The following is a 17,670-nucleotide window of genomic DNA, read 5'->3' as shown; positions in this document are numbered from 1 at the left end:
GCTGACCACTGCGCTGTCTGTGTTCAGGGTCCAAAACATCCAGAGGAACGAGGAGCTTACGGTCGGTCAGCCTCAGACGGAAGCACGTCCTCAGGTGGAGAGAACGGCAAGGCTGCCCCCTTGTGTCCATGAAGAGTTTTGCAAGTGAGTTGGACTAACCACGGGGTCATTTCAGAAAGAGGAGAAACCGTTAACGCTGAAAGCTATCTTATTACCAAGTTGGAGTGAATCTGAATTCCAGCCCTGAAGGGCACTTCAGTGGAATTAATGTAGCAGATAAAACAAAAACCTCTAAATTTCAATGCCTGAAAACTAAATTCATTATCCTCCCCACGCCCTTCAAGCTGGTTTCCTCGGCTCCGCTCTACCACCAGAGTCAATGTTTACAAAAAACCAACACTATGCTTTTTCTGATTAAAGGAACATGCATTCGTTGAAGAACATTTTTAAATATGTAAAAGCACATAAAATGCTAAAGCTCCACCTGCAATCCTCCACCTGCAATCACAAATTACTACTTTAGTGCACTGTCGAGAGTGAATTATTGAGAACACAAATGTGACCATCACTACTTCGCTTCAAAACCTTCAGTGGCTCCTCTATACTGATAAAGCCCCAATTCCTCAGGACGACCCCGGGTTCCCACTTGCCCTGTACTCACGACAGCTACTGGGCATTTTACCTGTGTGGCAGGTTCCTTCCCATCCCTGTGAGAGACTCCTTGGGGTGCATCTTCGTATTCATCTATCAAGACCCAGGCTGAAGGTGATATCCCAGGACACAGTTCACCCATCCCACCTCCACACCCTCCCACCCCACAGGACCAGGGCCCCTGCTCGCTCCCACGATGTGGCTCATCGGTTACGAACGGTGTTAACGGGAGCTGTTCTGTTGGCAGAACCCCAGCTCATGAAGTATCTGCCAAAGCAATTTCCTCCTAGTGAGGAAGGATATAATTCAACAAACATGGACCATGCACCTGCACTAGAAGAAAATCGAAGATGAATCACTCATAGTCCTTAACCTCAACAAGTTTATCAAAGATAACCTTCCATAAAAGATAACCTTCCATAACTAATACATGGAACGTACGAAGAAATGCAGTGGGAGCCAAGTGACCTTTTTGAGACAGACCGGCAAGGATGGGCAGAATCTCTACAGGACAATGGTGAAGAAAGGCATTTCATATACAAGAAGTAAGTGTAGGTATGAGCGTCCTAAGGGTAAGCCTGTGTAATGGGTAAAGGGGCACAAAAGGAAATGGCAAACGGGGTCTTTGGAGAAAACATCAGAGCAGAAAAGAGGCCTGGGAGGAAATCTGGAACAGTGCCTGGAATGTTTATTTTACAGACGGGAAACAGACCTGGGTAGGTGGGGAGATAACTCTCACAATGTCCAGATTTCCACCTGCTTCTCTGGTTTGATGATAGATCATTATTTTTTAAATTCTAAGTATAAAAGCTCCACATTGAACTATGTTGCTAAAGACCTGAGCTTCCAATAATGTTTAATGAAGTCAGGAACACGGTGCCGAGTGCTTCACGATGAAGGTTAAGGCCACAGAGACAACCTGGGACCTGGAAAAGGGCCTCGGATTTAGAATGTTCTAAAGAGGAAAACAGCACTAAGCTTCAGCACAGGTTGGTCTCGGCCCTTATTAGAACATGAAGAAGCATCACTCATGTTCAATCCACCAAGTCTGCAAGCAGGAAAATTTACAATAGTTGAGGGTAACGAAAACCATCTCTTTACACGTTAGCCCTGTGGTTAAAAGACCGTGGAGTCAAGACTGCTGGGAACTCGGACCCTAGTCCACCACTTACTAGACAGGAGACTGTGGCCGAGATCCTTAACTTCTGTCTCACTTTCCCTCTCTGATGACGGGGAAAAGAATGCTGCCTAATATAAAATAGATAAAAAACAAGGACCTACTGTATGGCACAGGGAGCTATATTCAGTATCTTGTAATAACCTATAGTGGATAAGAATCTGAAAAAATATATGTAACTGAATCAGTTTGCTGTACACCTGAAACTAAGACAACATTGTAAATCAACTGTACTTCAATTTAAAAAGAAACAAAATAAACAAAAAAAGAACGCTACCTAGTGAGGAGACATGAGTTACTACACGTAAAGCACTTAGAACAGTGCCCGCGTGCGGAAGCAACTATACCTGTTAGTCGTTATTATTTCTATAAGGGAAACCAGGAGCCCAATAATCACAACATGGTTCCTGGTCACTACACGTGACGATGTGGCCAGACTGAAATAATTAGGAAAGAATTCAAGCAGTCTGATACATCAGCGTCTCCGTACATCCTGCCACTCGGATCCATACGTCCCTGGCGCTCCACTGACACCCTTTTGTGTCTCTTCTCCAGGCAGAGAAGCAAAGCACAGACCAGCAGCCTAAACCTATCCACCAAGGGACCCGTTCTCTACTCTCTTTAAAGTGTCTCCAGCCCTGGGCTTCCAGGCATTTCTATGCTTATGTACGTAAGAAAGATGAAGATTTGCTTCCATACCTGCTTCTGAGGATGAAAACGCATGATTTATGGCAGACACGGGAACATTGGAACATTCAAAGTACTCCAGGTCGTCCTCTGGCTCACCTTTCCCCTCGGCCCCAATGGGTTTCTGACCAGATGACGTGGACGCCAGCTTCTCCTCGTCGGTAGCATGGCCATCCCTGTTAGAAATGTCTGAAATCTGGGAGATCACTGCTCCTTCATCCTGGGAAAGGCAACAGATGAGATGCTACCATTTAGGAGGGCAAGCAGTGGGGAAAGCAATATCTCAGGAAGAGCAAAGCAGCCGCCATTCCATATGGATGTTCTCCACGAACCTGGGTACCAATCAAGGAAGAAGCTGCAGCCCCTCAACCATGGAAGGTTGTATTTTCTAGGGCCTACCTTCTGTAATTTACACCTGAGGTTTAAAAAATTAAGCTTTTCTAGCCTAAATTTATAAGCAAGAAGTTTAAGTGGCTGAAGAAAATAGTTTTCATACATTTTGCTCATATAGCTAGATCCTAGACTTTTCTGGAAAATTTATGCACCCCACTGTATTTTCAAGTGACATCTAAAAACCTTTCACTATGAGCTTAAGTAGTCACAAAGGCTATAATATCTGCTACATATTATTTATTTGTTTGCTTGTTTACTTATCTCTCCTTCCAGTTTTATTGAGATATACCTGACATACAGCACTGTGTAACTTTAAGAGGTACAGCATAATGATATGACTTACATACATCATGAAATTATCACAGTAAGTTTGGAGAACATCCATCCTCTTACACAGATACAGAAGAAAAGAAAAAATTGTTATTGTATTTTAAATACTGACGTGGCTTATTAATTCAATTTAGTTACTCTAGTGATTTGATACTTTACCATCTGTTTAAAATCGAACATGAATAAGCCCTTTAATAGTCAGAAATTTACATCATTCCTTTTCCTCTCTGAATTTGTATTTCCTTGCTACTTCCATCAAGAAATTATCCCAAAGAAATGCATTTGCTTTCAAGTTTTTTAAAGTTCTCCTATTACATTTGTTTAAAAAAATTTTAAAAACCTTTTTTTACAACCATAAGTCTCTAAGTGTTAACATTTTTTTCTTCTGGAGAGTTATCACTACAATTACAAACGCACAATTTATTCTAAAAAGATTACAGGGGCTTCCCTGGTGGCGCAGTGGTTGAGAATCTGCCTGCCAATGCAGGGGACATGGGTTCGAGCCCTGGTCTGGGAAGATCCCACATGCCACGGAGCAACTGGGCCCGTGAGCCACAATTACTGAGCCTGCGCGTCTGGAGCCTGTGCTCTAAAACAAGAGAGGCCGCGATGGTGAGAGGCCCGCGCACCGCGATGAAGAGTGGTCCCCACTTGCCGCAACTAGAGAAAGCCCTCGCACAGAAACGAAGACTCAACACAGTCATAAATAAATAAATAAATAAATAAATAAAAAGAACGTGAATTTCTAAAAAAAAAAAAAAAAAAGATTACAATGTTTGGTAAGTACAATCAAACACAAAAGTAAAATTTTTAAGAAATGGAAATCAATTACAATATTTTGTTGCACCAATTTTAAAAAACTTTTACAACGTAGTATGTGTTATTTTTCTGAAGCAAATCAAAGGTAAATTTTTCATGGTTCTTGCTGCCTGCTTTAGCAGCATTTGAAGGTAGATACTTCATATATTTGTAATACATGAAGAATAAATCAAATTTTTTAAAAAAATCTTAAACCATGTACCAAGTTTTTGGTCCAAATTGCATAAGATAAGTTAAACTTAAAATACAATGACTGTATTTCTGTAATCAAGGTTACGCTGGAATAAAGTTTTAAAAAGGAAAAAAAAAAAGGACTTCATTGCAATCAAATGGGTCCGGATTTTCTTTTGTTTGCTTGTTTTTGTGTGTGTTTGTGTGTGTGTTTCCCAATTAATTATATAGGCATGGACAAATATTTATTGCTAGAATGAAACAAAGGTCAGCATCAATTTTATTCCTGTTTTCCATTTTTATAATTATAATCAAGAAGCCAGAAGCCTTACTAATACAAATAAATAGGTGAAACAGAAGGAAGTTTGTAATAGAAATGTCTCAGTTCTTTGAACTCCTTTCCAAATTATGTTCCAAAAAATTCTATCATCAATAATTATCTTTTTTTTTTTCCTTTTGGGCCATGTCGTGCCGCATGGGGGATCTTAATTCCCCGACCGGGGATCGAGCCCGAGCCCCCTGCAGCGGAAGTGCAGAGTCCTAACCACTGGACCACCAGCGAAGTCCAAATAATTATCTTTTTAATTGAGATATAACTGACATATATCACTGTGCCAAAAACGATTTTTAATAATCTATCAGCTGACAATTCAGGCTCTCCTAACTTGTTAAAAGCAATGAACTGGAAAACCATCTGACTTTAAAAATATATTATCCAGTCACTGGAGTCAATCACCTTCTTGTAACTTACACCAGTATTTCAAATCCCCCCTTTGGTGCCCAGAGGTTTCACACCCAGTGGCGATGCACCCTAGTAAGACAGAGAATGGGTGAGAGGGAACTTTATCAAAAAAAAGTGGGAAAAGGGTAGCTGTGAAGGAACGGTTCCCTTATCTTCAGAGCCCTTTCTCAGACCAGCTTAGGAAGTCAAGGATTTGGGAATTGGTTTCCTTAAAGCTGAGTACTCAGATCCCCACCGGAAAATCTTCGTTAATCACCACCCTGACGGGGAACACAGACTTACCTGAGAACACCCATCCAAAGCCAGAGACTGGGCTTCGTATTTCTTCACCTTACAGCCACTCCTGGGAAAAAAACAAACAGAACACCGGGCCGGTTTGGAATCACACTGACAACCTCCAAGCTGTGAGATGGTGCAGACAGCGGTGGGTGCAGACACAAGCCAAAGCGCACAGCCCCACGCGAGTCACACCTGCACGCGTCAGCGACGGGAACAAACACCTTCCCGCCTCTGAATCCTCTCCCGAGAGGCAGGGCAAGCAAAGAACTGTAACTCCGTGACCTCCTCGCTTGCTTCTGCGGGAAGCTAAACACCAGCACTCTGGCCCCTACGGTTTGTAACTGCACGCCAGCAGCCATCAACAGCTTTGCCGAGAGCAGCCCCAGTACCTGGAGACGGTCGGGTCATCTGATCCGCGCTCACTTGGCTTTGAGAGTCACCAGAAAAATTACCACGCCGGACCACATTCTTTAAAAGTTCTTTATTGCGCTAAAAGCCACAGAAGTCTGGGAAGACAGCTCCAGACCTGTGTGCTCACAGAGGAGGACTGTGGGCAACAGAAAGTATGAAAATAAAAATGTCTGAGCAAACTGTTACCATTCCTCTTAGGTAGTAAGATGGAAAACGAACGTCACGGCCGGAACTGGGGAAGCTCAAACCGCCCGCTTTGTTTAAACGAGCACGCGATTTGTGATCTGAAGACTATCCAGGTTCTGTTCTGTTGTAATGAACTTAAGAATTTCCAGCACCACCGCTCTGACCACACCCCAGCCCACCCCCAACCAAAACTGCAAGTTCTTCTCGTTTTGCGGGGCAAAAACAAAGACCAGCATGGCTACCAGAAGAGGGACCACCACCTCGGTAGTGTCTGCTTGTCTTCCCTAACACCTGAGTGTCACCCCTGCCACCAAACTCAGGTTGAGCTGACTCGGTAAAATGTATCCCCTGCTCCAAGGCGGCAGCCTTATCCTATCAAAAAAGTCAATTGTTCCTGACATGAAACAGCATAGCAGTTCCGCAAGCCACTGCGGGGATGAGAGCAGGGCCAAGCCAGCACGCAGCACCACAGCGTCGCACGGGGCGTGTGTCAAGCCGGGGACGCAAGCTCTCGCACCTGAGGTGGGAGGGCCCATCTCCAAGCCTTTGGGTACAGATGGCAAGGCTAATAAGCTGGCTCAGGAAGTGGCAAATGAAATGCAAAAAATCATCAGAAGATCCAACTCAGAAAGGGAAGCCGACATGCTATGGAGAAATGGTCCGGGGAGGGTAGGGGAAGAACTGCCAAGGGCCCCAGGGAGAGCCAGAAACAGGAGTACTTACAACAGAAAACAGAGAAATTTCACTTGTTCAGTAGTCCTGATGCACCAACAAAATTAGAGACGGGAAAGAGACAGACAGATGGAGAAAAAAATCATGTAAAGCCTGGAATATTTATCTCTAGTCTGGCAGACATAAAGGCTGCAAAGTTCTTTCTATGAGGTGAGACACGAATTAAAAATGTCATACTCATGAATGTTACCACTGGTGAGTGAATGATTCTCAGGAGTAAGAGAGTGGTAGAAACACTCGGAAATGTCACACGGTCAAATTTATGGATGAAAAGTAAACTTTCCAATATTTGTAAATGTAAAAAAATGGCATTACTGCCAAGTATGTTTACTCTTAAATGTCTAGTCATCCAGATTAAAGGCAATCAATGCATGAATGAAAATATAATTGAAAGTGTATCTGCTTATATCTCCGGTAGGTGTATATTACTGAGAAACTCCAAGTGATTTCACATAATTTATCTTATCTGACCCACAAAAATCCCAATCATAGGATGATGTCTCTATTTTACAGAAGAAGGATCTGAGACGCCAATTATGTCATCTTTTAAGAAGTCACACAAGTACCCTGTTATCAGAACTTCTAACTCTCTGCTAGATGCTACCTCCACCTGTATACTTCCAGCCTTTTCTACAATGAAGGGATTTTCTAAAAAAAAAGAAACCCAAAGTTACACAAGGGCTTAAGCATCCTTCTCCTGCGGAAAGAACAAGGAGACAAGAGTTTTGGTTGCATAAGAGTTTTAAAAAAATCTGTAAGGTATTTTAGACCAAGAAGTTCATTCATCAAAAACAGAACAGGAGGAAAATGCTAGCAGGAGAGGGTGGTAGGACTGGGAGAGGGTGCTTCTTGCTACTGAAAACAAGATGTAGGATAAACTTCCCTCCCTTTGGTTCCACTTTAGTCTCATGTAACATGAATGCACTGGTTACACACCCTCAACAAGCAACTGAAAGGGAGGCTCCCAATGACCCCTTGTCAACCCCGATAGGCAGGGCTGCCCATATTTAGGGGACCCCAGGTTAGGAAGAACCCAGGCAAAGACCTGGCCATCGTGTCCCCTGGGCATTGTCTAGACACAGGTAACTAACCTGAACCACAGAAGAGCACCTTGAGGTCACCTGATTAATAATATTTTTCAGCAACCATTTAACTGTGTGTCTATAATCAAAGGACAGATCAAGAACTATTAATGACATTTTATTCCCTTTAGACGTCCTGGGGAATATTCTGGTGCTGCTGAAGAATCCATTCCTGCATTGCTCAAGCTTCTTGGTCCTGACTGATACTTTCTGCTCTTTAACCCTTTTTCTCTGGTGTCAATCACCACACCATCTAGTGTTTTTCTTTAAGTCACATTAATGCTGAAAAGCATTTCGCCAATACAACTGTGGTGACAACGAGAAACATGGTACTTCTCACCCTCCCTTTTCATATTTCATCCACCATGTCACTGGCCCTTTTTTTTTTTTTTTTTTAAATACTCTATTTACTTAACTTGGCCACACCACACATCTTGTGGGATCTTAGTTCCCTGACCAGGGATCGAACCTGGGCCACAGCAGTGACAGCGCCAAGTCCTAACCACTGGACCGCCAGGGAATTCCCCATTGGCCCTTCTTTATATCTAATTCTTAGTAAAATGTCACAGGGTCATAAAGATACCAGTAGATTGTCATCGACTCAAGTTTCGTGATAAGGTCACCCTGTAACAAGTTTAAACTGCAGTGTGACATGGAATTACGGCCTGGGGGTGACCACTCCAAGGGACCTCCGAGGACCTTGCAAAAGCGGCTCCAGATTTCCCGGGAGAAGGGGGTCTGGTGGGGAGAGGGATCTCACACGACGAAGACTAACAGCCTACTTTAGTCAGATTTAGGCAACTGTTTAAAATAGTCTTGATTCTTCTTGGAAACTCACCACCTTTCTGAAAGAGCCAGAAGCTTTACCAGGAGACATAAGAATTCTCACTAACTTCTAGTGGTAGGTTTGTTTCCAACAAAAATCACAGCTTTCTGTTCAAGTGAAAAGACTTCTATAAGACCCTTTCCCACGTGTTACTGATACTACACCGGTAACCTGCAGCCCTGGGATTCTTGTTTCATCCACAGAGAAGCTGAAAAAGATGGCTAGCACTGACACCTGAATTCTGTATATAAAACGATTCCCGACAGCTCAGATAGGATTTCTGAAAACCGTCAAATCTCTACCTGCCTAGCCCATGACATTCTTTTTTTTTAATAGGAAAAATGTACCCAAGGTGGGGGGGAAAAGAACTCAGCTGAATAAACTGAGGATTCAGAAGCAAGGCAGACATCTATAAAGGAAACCTCAGGTATCTCTGATTCCACACCAGAGTTAGGCAAAACAGTGAAGACTGCAGTCCGAGGTTACAAGCTTTGCGTCTGCCCCGGGGCACCTTCACCCAAACCAAAAGCAGTGGCCGCCAAACTCACAGAGAGGACACAGAACACAAGGCCCACGCCCGTCTCACTCACGTTATCAAACGCGACTTTGCCTTCTTGGGTGATTCTAAGATTTCACTAATATGACTACCGGCGGGAGAACCAAAGTCACTGCTCGTTAAAGTCAGAGCGGGTTTAAAGGGATCCATGGATTCGTCAAAGTGATCTGGGTCAAAGCGGTAGGAGCCCTGAGCCGAGAGCAGGGGCGAGCGCTGCAGCGGGGAGTGGCCTCCAAAGGGCCCGAAGTCGGGGCTCTCCCCGGGACACGGGCGGGGACCCGGCTCTGAGGACGCCCCTGCCCCCGGGGCGCCTGCTGGCTCCCCGGCGCCGTCTTTCTGAACCTTGGGCGTCACCCTGCTGCCCGGTTTCCGGCCGGGTTTCCTCGGGAGGCCTTTCCTGGACTCCACAGTCTCCACGTCTTCCGTGAAGTCAAACTCCAGTTTCAGAGGGGAGCTCCTCACCGCCTCCGGCAGCTCAGCCCCCGAGTCGCGGGTGTCACCGCCGGCGGCACACGGTGTCTCCCTCACCTCGGGGGGACACTTCTGGCTCCTGTCACCTCCTAGCAGGGCAGGGGTGGCGGTGTTCCCAGCCGCTCCGTCGGGACCGGACTGGCGGTCCGCCCGGGGAAGACGCGCGCCCTCCGGGTCGGGGTGGGCTTCGGAGACCCCGCCGCCTGCCGCCTTCTTCCTCGGGGGGACGGGCCTGGGCTTCCGCAGCCTGCTTCTGCTGGCCCCGGGCTCCGGACACGGGCTCCCCGCCTCCGGGTCGCCTTCCGCCGAGGCCTCCAGCGTGGCCCCCATGGCGCCCTCGGTCATTGCCTGGTCCTGGGCGGCGCCCGGCGCGCGGGGGCAGAGCCCGGCCTGGCCTAGGACCGCGGCCGCGCAGCCATGAGCCGCTGCTGGCCCAGGCGGCCCCCGGGGCGCCGTGGAATTCTTGGTTTCTACGGAAAACGGCCTCACGACAGAGATTTTGCTCACATCGTGTTCAGGTTCTTCTCTGAAACCCTTGACTGAGTAAGACTCAGTAGCGTGCTGAGCTGCCTTGTTTTCTGAGGGTCTAGAACCAGCCTCAGATGACCATTTTTCAACCACTTCTGCTACCAGCTGTTCGTCCACTTCTTGTGAGTCTAAAACAAAACACAAAAGCCGTCTGTTAACAAATTACCTTTTCGGCATTGGTGAATATTCTCCACTAGCTGAAGCCACACAAACGGCAAGCTCTGCCCTCTTTGCTTTTACGAATCATCCCTAAGGTTCTGCAACGATGGCAGTGTGGCCTGAAGGCGGATGGCTGGTACTACACTCTAAAGCGAATCTTCCCAGCCCAAACGGTGTGTGTGTACTATCCAAGTCATACAAATAATAATTATACCAAATAGAGCTATTTAGGAAAAGGCTAAATAGATCATGGGCCCTCTGCAAAGCATATTAATATGATGTTAAAATTCCTCAGGTTAAAACAACTGGTCTGGAAGAAACTTTGGATGCTGACAGCTCAGGTACAGGGATCTCACCTGGCACGGACACGGTTCCCAGGCACTGCCTGAGAGTTTCAGGGTATGGATTTTATGCAGTAAGCGGGTTTTAATCTCTGGATGTTAAGTATTCCCTCTTCCCCAGAATAGAGTTTAAATAACTGGACTGTTTTAATATTAAATCAAAAAGTCATCATGGCCTGCTCAGAATAACTTCTCTGTACACTTAAAAACGGAAAGAGCCAAATAAAAAAACTAATTAGAAAAAGCAGAGATAGCAAAGTGGCTTTATGAACAAACAACCCTTATTTTACTAAAACACAAATCATAAAACAATAAAGTTACTTCTTCTTTAGAAGCTTCATCTCTAAGCTGGCCAGGAATCTTCTCAAATCATTTGTGAAAATGAAAGATCCTTTTTAATTGGGGTTTTATAAGGAGAAACACTGCAATCAGGAAGGTGTAAATGAAGGTATTTCTTTAAAGCACAAACTAAGATAGTGCTTTCCTGACTTAGGTATCTGAAATGATAAGAGAGTAGCAGCAAAAACTGAGTAAACTGGTTATTATCATAGTATCCCATGATTTAAGGGAAGCTCAGAGATGACCATCTAATCCTACTTCCTGCCGGTAATCCTAATCCTAATCCAGGATCAAAGAACTGAGCATCACGGGGAGAGTTTTTTTAAAGCACTCACACATCTTTTTTACACGATTCCTTTATGGCTGGAATTGGGCAGTGGTTTACAAACTATTCTGCACAGATGCTTCAGATATTCTAACCAATGTTCAATATGTCTTGTTCTTAAAGATATATTTAACTATTATTAATACTGTAATTTTTAAAAAAGCTCTCAATGCATGATACCTGGGATTTAACTAACATACTTCAAAAGGATACTTTTTAAAAAGAGAAAGCAAATGTGGCAAAATCTTGATAACTGTTGAATCCAAGGATGGGTATATAGGAGTTTTCATTGTACTATTTTCTCTATCGTATACTCTTGAACCCTTTCAAAATAAAAAAATTTAAAACGGCATTTCACACAGAATTTTAATGAGAACGTTTTAAAGTGTACTGACAACTTCACTTGTGTGTGTACAGACTCTCTGTTCTCTCTCCATATATTTGAGCTGTGATGCAGGTGTTATTGACTGTTTCTCTGTGCTGATGGCGGGTGGGAGGGTAGACAAGCAACAGTGAAAGCACGGCATCAGAACCCCAGGGCTGCAAAAATCTACATGCAACAGGCTCGGTTAGAAGCCAGGCTGGGTCTGGGCACACCTGCTCACACCCTAGCATCAGTCGGTTAAATAAAATCCAATCTTGATTATACCAAAGTACAGACAGTTACCGCTTATTTTACGTGAGCCACAGAGAGCGCTGAAGCAGGGGTGGGTCGAAATTAGATTTACGTTCTCAACAGCTCTCTCCAGTTGAAATGTGGAAGGAGGTCAAAATGGAACAAACAGAACCGCTAGCATGTTATTCTGGGGCTTCAACCAGGGCGGTGCTAATGGACAGGAAGAGACGTGCACAGTAACTGAGAAAATGAGGTGACACGTGATAAGGCTTCGTGACAGGCTGGATGTAGGACTGAAGGAGGAGGAGGCATCAAAGATGACTCGTACGTTTTCAGCTCGTGGAATCAGAGGATGGTATTACTGTTCAACGAGATTCAGGGGTACCAGCTGAAGAGCTTGGGGCTGTCGGGCTGGGGCGGGGAGGTTGGCCCTGGACACCGAGAGCTGTCTGGGACCCTGAAGCAGAGATGCTGATAGGAAGTGAGTGGCGCAGACAGATCTGGGCTGCAACTAGTACTTGACCTAACTGAAGCCACGATGTACATGTGACTGGCTACCTTCGAAGTCACACTGGATACTACTTAACTGTAAGGTATCTATCTCCCTCCTACATTGCATCTTTGAGCCTTAGCATATCTTATTCTAAAATTTTAAATAGAGGTTGATTATCTTTTTTTCTAAAAAGAAGTTATCTAAAAAGGATTAACTTAAAGTGAAAGTTGAAGTTTAACCATCTTTGTAAATTAAAAGAGTATTATTAATCACAACATCATAGTTATATAGGAAAGCGCCCAAACATTTTAGAGATGCATACTGAAATATTTGTGACATGATACCTGGAACTTGTTTTAAAAATACTAAAGCAGCAAAACAAAAGAAAAAGAAGGTCATGGTGGGGACAAACCTGGGCAAATGGGGACAATGATTTAACCTGGGCAGTGGGCACACACAGGTTCTACTGCAGGACGTTGGAAGCTGATGACAATCAAAGAAAAACTGTCCTTTGTTACATATTTGCTCTCCCAACCTCTCCTTGCCGTTGACCTCTAAACATTTACTGCCAGTCTCCCGCGTGGGAGCCCTGGGCACTGATACCCGAGTCCTCTGTGTTCTTCCCCCAGAGGCTTGCGATAAGTTAAGGGGAAAGGGTGAGGCAAGGACAGTGTGTCCAGCCCAGCGGCCCTTCCCCTCTTGGGACTTTTGTCTCCGTTTCCTGATTCCTTCACCAACAATCCCACACCTCCCAGAGACCGAGGGGAGACCTATGGAGTCGCCCTTCACTTACTCTCTCCTAGCTTTCAATTTCTGCCCTCATCGCCTCCATTAGAAAAGGGCAGGGCCTTCCCACCTTCCTCCACCTCCACCCATTCCTCTAGACCCTCCCCTTCCCCATCTCCACCGGCTGCAGAGGAGCGAGGGATGGAAAAGGAGCCCACCCGGCAACCTGGGGACACCTCCAGCTCTGCTGTACCCTAAAGAGTGCCACCCAACAAGTGGGGGGGAGGAAGGAAAACAAGCACCCTCCACCTGAATTCGGCCCCCCAGCCTGAGCAGAAGACCCCTGCCCAGGCATTTCTTGGCCAGCTCTGGCCAGGTACCAGGTCAGTAAACCTGCCCACTCCTACGCCCACTCCCTGCAGGCCCTACCCTGGTCTAGCATCTTCAGTCACCAGGAGAAAGTACTGACGGGCAGGAGCGGGGGGAGGGCTTCTCATTGACTTAAACCAGTTTGGGGGAATTCCCTGGCGGTCCAGTGGTTAGGACTTGGCGCTTTCACTGCTGTGGCCTGGGTTCGATCCCTGGTCAGGGAACTAAGATCCCGCAAGCCGTGTGGCGTGGCCAAAAAAAAGAACCAAAATAAAAATAAACCAGTCTGGGGAGTTTGTGAAAATGTAAAACAAGGAAAAAACCAAACTCCTCACCTAACTGGAAAAGGTGCCTCTGAGTAAGATTTTATTTGCATTTACACTCTCCATCAGCAAGTGTGCCAATACCAGGCGACCCCACACACCCAGGGCTGCCCTACAACAGAAGCTAAAGGTAAGCACGGCACCACGGGTAACTTTCAGTAAGAAGTAAAATACCCGAAATGTCCGCAAGCTCTGGTTAAGAGTTCTAACCTCGGGTCTTCGTCTGAGAAGACTGTTATGTAACTAACCTCCCTCTAGTCATCCTTCCACCTTCACACAAATCCTGCATTCCATCAAAACCTTCCTCCAGGGCGCTGAGGAGCTCTCTGCCTGGATGGAGTCTACTGAGTTTGGATGATTCTGACAAGCACAGCTCTGCCTGGCGGCTTGGTGAACGCAGACAGAGAGGTGGTCAGCAGATGAATTCAAAGCAAACACAGAGGAAATCCAAAGACAGACCAACATTTCCACTTCTGCCACGTCTGCTGCTGTTAATGACACTCTGCCTTTCAACGAGCAGCCTCTGCTAGATCTAAAACGTTGTGTGACGCACCCATGGGTGCTCTTAACACAGATACCTTATATGCTTATTTTACAGGACGTAGACTATTCTCCTGTAAAAAGAGATTTTTCCCTCCTTCTTTATAACATTTGTAAAAGAAAAGGCACAGAACGCCAAAATTCTAAAGACTGAGGTAACAGCTTGACCTTCTGCTTTGTACTCTGGTATGCTGAAAATATACTGGGTTAAAATACAAGTGTATGAAAAACCTTGAAAACCTTCGCAGAAGAGAAATGCCATGAACACAAAATATTTCTGAAACTCAGAAATGTATCCAGCTCACATGTACTGAGAACCTGCTCAGCTGGCTGTTTCCACATGGATAACCTCATTTGAGAGGAGATAAAACAGCAACCACTTGGAAAACATTGTATATTAACACTGCAGATTTGGCATTTTTCTCAAATATGCTTGACATTTCCCCCCCTCAGATTTTAACTTTTTGGTGAAACGTTGTCTGCAAGCTCGTTTTAGATCTGCCCATCACTTCCTCTCCTTCAGCTACAAGAGGCCTCTTTTATGGGTTGTAAAATACTGGACATGTGGGACTTCCCTGGTGGTCCAGTGGTCAAGACTCTGGGCTTCCACTGCAGCGGGTGCGGGTTCGATCCCTGGTCAGGGAACTAAGATCCTGCATGCCTTGCGGCGCAGCCAAACAACAAAACATCCCAAAATAACAAAAAACAAAAAAACCACACAAATAAACACTGGACATGTAAAGTGACGAAGCTGCCAAAATTTGAACAGGCCTCCTGTGTCTCTCTCTCACACACACACACCCCGGCCTCCTTCTAACCTCAAAATCTGAACAGTATCTCACATCCAAGTCTAAGATGCAAGGCCTGACTCTGAGGCTAAAACAAAAATCTCTGAACCAATACATGAAAATGAATGTCTTTGCAATAATTCAGGAAGAAGGGTTCTGAGGTAAAATTTCAGAGGGTCCATGAAGCCCCAGAAACGCAATGAAAAATATTAGAGCCTTCTCCAGGGGAGAAAATCCATGGCCTTCTCCAAAGCCTGGCCTTAGAAACCACCGGGCAGGGACTTCCCTGGTGGCGCAGTGGCTGAGAGTCTGCCTGCCAATGCAGAAGACATGGGTTCGAGCCCTGGTACGGGAGGATCCCGCATGCCACAGAGCAACGGGGCCCACGTGCCACAACTACTGAGCCCGCACTCAAGAGCCCGCGTGCCACAGCTACTGAAGCCCGCACGCCTGGAGCCCGTGCTCCACAACAAGAGAAGCCACCGCAATGAAGAAAGGAAAGAAAGAAGGAAAGGAAGGCAGGAAAGAAAGAGAGACAGAGAAAGAAATTTTAAAAATAAATTAAAAAAAAAAAACTATTTAACAAAAAAAAAGAAAGGAAAAGAAACCACCGGGCGGAAGACTATTTTGGGACGTTTAGGGTCCTCAAAGGGCTCCTGTCATTACTTGATAGTTACAACTTCAATCCCCCCTCAATCACCACGCCGGGGTTTAAAAACTCTTACGCTACTGGGGGAAAAAATCCTAACATCAAAAAACAAAGCTCGCCACCTCTGAGAACATTCCAAGGGAATGCTGCAAGTGCTGTTTTAAGCAATTTTAAGTGTGGACTAAACGTCTGAGAGGGAACACGCACCAAAACACAAATTTAAATCGTCTGTTTAAACAGGATTTAGTCACGGGCTCTGTACCCGTTTACACTGAGATGGGACTGAAGGGTGGTGGATGGCCGGGCCCTAAGGGGCACCAAAAGTCCAGTGAAAGCTGGTGGGGTGGTCCCGGCGGGGCACTGGTGTGGAAGGGAGGGACGCTTGGATAGACCACCCTGTGGGAAGTCAGACCTGGGGGGATGCTTTCCTTCTCTGGAGGGTGGCTTGGGCTTTGCTGGGCAGAGGGCAGCGTAAGGTGAAGAAGCAGCCAACTCCTGGCCTGAGCCCGCAGCCCCTTCTCCACGCTCCGCTCCACGTGGAGCTCTGCTTAAAGGGGCCCCTGGCCTCTGGTAACAGCCAGGTGCTGGAACGACCTTCCCTCGGAGGGAGCGCCACGCTGCCAGCCCGCAGAAGCCCAGCGCCTGAGGCCCTGAGAGACAGGCTCGCACAGCAGACCAGGGTCGTGGCTGGACATCAGGGGTTGCCTCCTGCACGCCTGGTACATGGCAAGGCCATAAGGTGGGGAGGAAAAGGAGGAGGAGAAGCACGGACTAGTGGGCGTGCTCGGTGACGGGGCATTTTACAAACAAAACCCATGTAATCAAAGGAGAATTAAGGAAAACGCACACAGAGAACCTCACGTCTCAGGGGCTTCACAAATCAGAGGTGGTGGGGCCTCCACCGGACCGTGGGCCTCCTCCCCGTTTCCCACTTAAAACGACACTGTTCCTGGTGCCTGCCACTGAACAACTTAAGTCAGGAATGCATTCTACAGTTCATTCATAAAAAGCAAGCAATTTAAAAAAATGGCCAAGGGGCTTCCCTGGTGGTGCAGTGGTTAAGAATCCACCTGCCAACGCAGGGGACACGGGTTCGAGCCCTGGTCCGGGAAGATCCCACATGCCGCAGAGCAACTAAGCCCGTGCGCCGCAACTACTGAGCCTGCGCTCTAGAGCCCGCGAGCCACAACTACTGAGCCCGCACGCCACAACTCCTGAAGCCTAGAGCCTGTGCTCCGCAACAAGAGAAGCCACCGCAATGAATAGCCTCTGCTCACTGCAACTAGAGAAAGCCCGCGCACAGCAACAAACACCCAATGCAGCCAAAAATAAATAAATTAATTTAAAAAAGAAAATGGCCAAAACACATTTGAAACATAGACTCGCTTTCACACAATTAATAAACCCGATACTGTTTTTAACCCATCAGGTTTGTAAAAATTAAAATACTGATGACGCTCAGTTAACAGCAGCCAGGCGAGGGGGCCAGTCGGCCCTCGCACACACGTGTGGGACAGCGTATGGGGGATCCTTCAGCAAGTGCTTATCTCATGAGCTCCTCGGCCAGAAGTTTATTTTAATTATGCTCACAAAGAGGGCCAAGCACACATGTGTACAAGGGTGAGGACGTTCCCCCACACTTTGGGGGCTATTACAGAGCACCACAGGGGACTGACAGCTCACTTAATGTGCAACATTGGCATGGGAATACTATTGATACCTGGGTGTCAAACAACATGCAGACTTGTATGTGCTGAAACGGGAGGGTTTCCAAGACACGTCAGGTGGAAAGAGCAAGGGGAAGAAGGGTGCACAAGGTATGAGACCTTCTTCAGTTATATAAAGATACAAACCTTACAGATGGAAGGGGAAATTACCACTGACCGACTGCCTTGGGGGAAAGTGGAAAGAAGCTTTCTGTACCGTTAGAATTTTCTAACAAAGAAAAGGGGAAAGGAGGG

At 46.1% G+C, this 17,670-nt stretch overlaps 1 protein-coding gene and 1 non-coding gene across 16 annotated transcripts in view; both read right to left on the bottom strand.

Annotated features, from left to right (window-relative positions):
• TACC1 (transforming acidic coiled-coil containing protein 1) overlaps nt 1-17,670 on the bottom strand; it is a 114,006-nt gene that overhangs the window by 20,324 nt on the left and 76,012 nt on the right. For 5 of the 15 annotated variants that reach the window (XM_057537426.1, XM_057537420.1, XM_057537427.1 and 2 more), the window contains 4 exons: nt 9,077-10,169; nt 6,570-6,605; nt 5,253-5,313; nt 2,528-2,735 (listed from right to left, as the gene is read on the bottom strand). In XM_057537426.1, the coding sequence (XP_057393409.1) occupies nt 2,528-2,735; nt 5,253-5,313; nt 6,570-6,605; nt 9,077-9,858 (1,087 nt within the window). In that variant the 5' untranslated portion in view covers nt 9,859-10,169. The remainder of the gene's footprint in view (nt 1-2,527; nt 2,736-5,252; nt 5,314-6,569; nt 6,606-9,076; nt 10,170-17,670) is intronic. The other 10 variants (XM_057537423.1, XM_057537418.1, XM_057537419.1 and 7 more) reach the window with 5 other exon arrangements.
• On the bottom strand, nt 8,109-8,180 carry TRNAD-GUC (transfer RNA aspartic acid (anticodon GUC)). Its single transcript has one exon. It is a non-coding gene; the product is annotated as a tRNA-Asp (tRNA).

This window comes from Balaenoptera acutorostrata, chromosome 21 (genome assembly GCF_949987535.1).
Source record: "Balaenoptera acutorostrata chromosome 21, mBalAcu1.1, whole genome shotgun sequence".
Lineage (NCBI taxonomy): Eukaryota > Metazoa > Chordata > Mammalia > Artiodactyla > Balaenopteridae > Balaenoptera > Balaenoptera acutorostrata.
The sequence above is the reverse complement of the archived record's forward strand: the minus strand, read 5'-3'. Positions and strand labels throughout refer to the sequence as shown.